This window comes from Zingiber officinale, chromosome 6A (assembly GCF_018446385.1).
Source record: "Zingiber officinale cultivar Zhangliang chromosome 6A, Zo_v1.1, whole genome shotgun sequence".
Taxonomy (NCBI): Eukaryota; Viridiplantae; Streptophyta; class Magnoliopsida; order Zingiberales; family Zingiberaceae; genus Zingiber; species Zingiber officinale.
In genome coordinates, this window is record NC_055997.1 from 885,563 (window position 1) to 886,457 (window position 895).

General features: G+C 45.3%; 1 protein-coding gene across 1 annotated transcript; it reads left to right on the plus strand.

Annotated features, from left to right (window-relative positions):
* Window positions 1-236: 236 nt before the first annotated feature.
* On the plus strand, window positions 237-608 carry LOC121993642. The gene has a single exon (XM_042548010.1). It carries the CDS (start codon window positions 237-239, stop codon window positions 606-608), a length of 372 nt encoding a protein of 123 aa, XP_042403944.1.
* Window positions 609-895: the final 287 nt, after the last annotated feature.

The window sequence follows — 895 nt, forward strand, 5'->3', positions numbered from 1 at the left end:
ATCATGAAGGTAGACCTCCAGAAAGCTTTTGACATAGTGCATTGGGATTTCTTACTGGAAGCATTAGCAGGGTTGCAACCTACATTGCCTGGATACATGAATGCATCACTACCATCAGTTTCTAAGTGTCCATTAACGGGGGTATGCATGGATTCTTTACAGGCGCTAGAGGACTGAGACAGGGTGACCCACTTTCGCCATATCTTTTCAGGATCTGTATGGAATATTTAGCTAGGATGCTCAGTCAGCAGATAAGGAGAGCAGACTTTCACTTCCACCCGAAGTGTTATGACCTCCAAATTGCACATCTTGCATATGCGGACGACCTTCTTCTATTCTCCCGTGGGGATCGTTCCTCCATCACTATAATTATGGACTGCTTGGAAAAGTTTGGGATGATGGCTGGCCTAAGACCTAACATCAGCAAATCTTGCATATATCTGGCTGAGGTAGAGGAGGATGTAAGGCAAGACTTGATTGACATTACAGGGTTCCAGGAGGGAACCATGCCTTACAGATATCTTGGGATCCCGTTGGCATCAGAAAAGTTGAAGATAGCGGATTATAGCCCACTGATAGATGCTTTGAGCCGGAGGATTAATGCATGATTGAAACTCACACTCTCTTATGCAGGAAGAGCACAGTTGATTCAGTCTGTCCTACAGGGGGTGGAATGCTACTGGATGTCGATATTGCCATTACCAATAGGAGTTGTTGAGCGTATCTACAGCTTATATCGGAGCTTCCTTTGGACATCCAAGCATCACCCCATTGCATGGTTGGAGATGTGTAAGCCCAAAGAAGAAGGAGGGTTGGAGTTTAGGGAATTGATTGCATGGAACACCGCTTTATTATCTAGAGTGCTATGGAGGCTACATGATCAACAGGATGCTCT

What these genes read in the sequence shown, in the direction of transcription:
- LOC121993642 (XM_042548010.1), top strand. Translation starts at nt 237, where the DNA reads ATGCTCAGTCAGCAGATAAGGAGAGCAGACTTTCACTTCCACCCGAAG.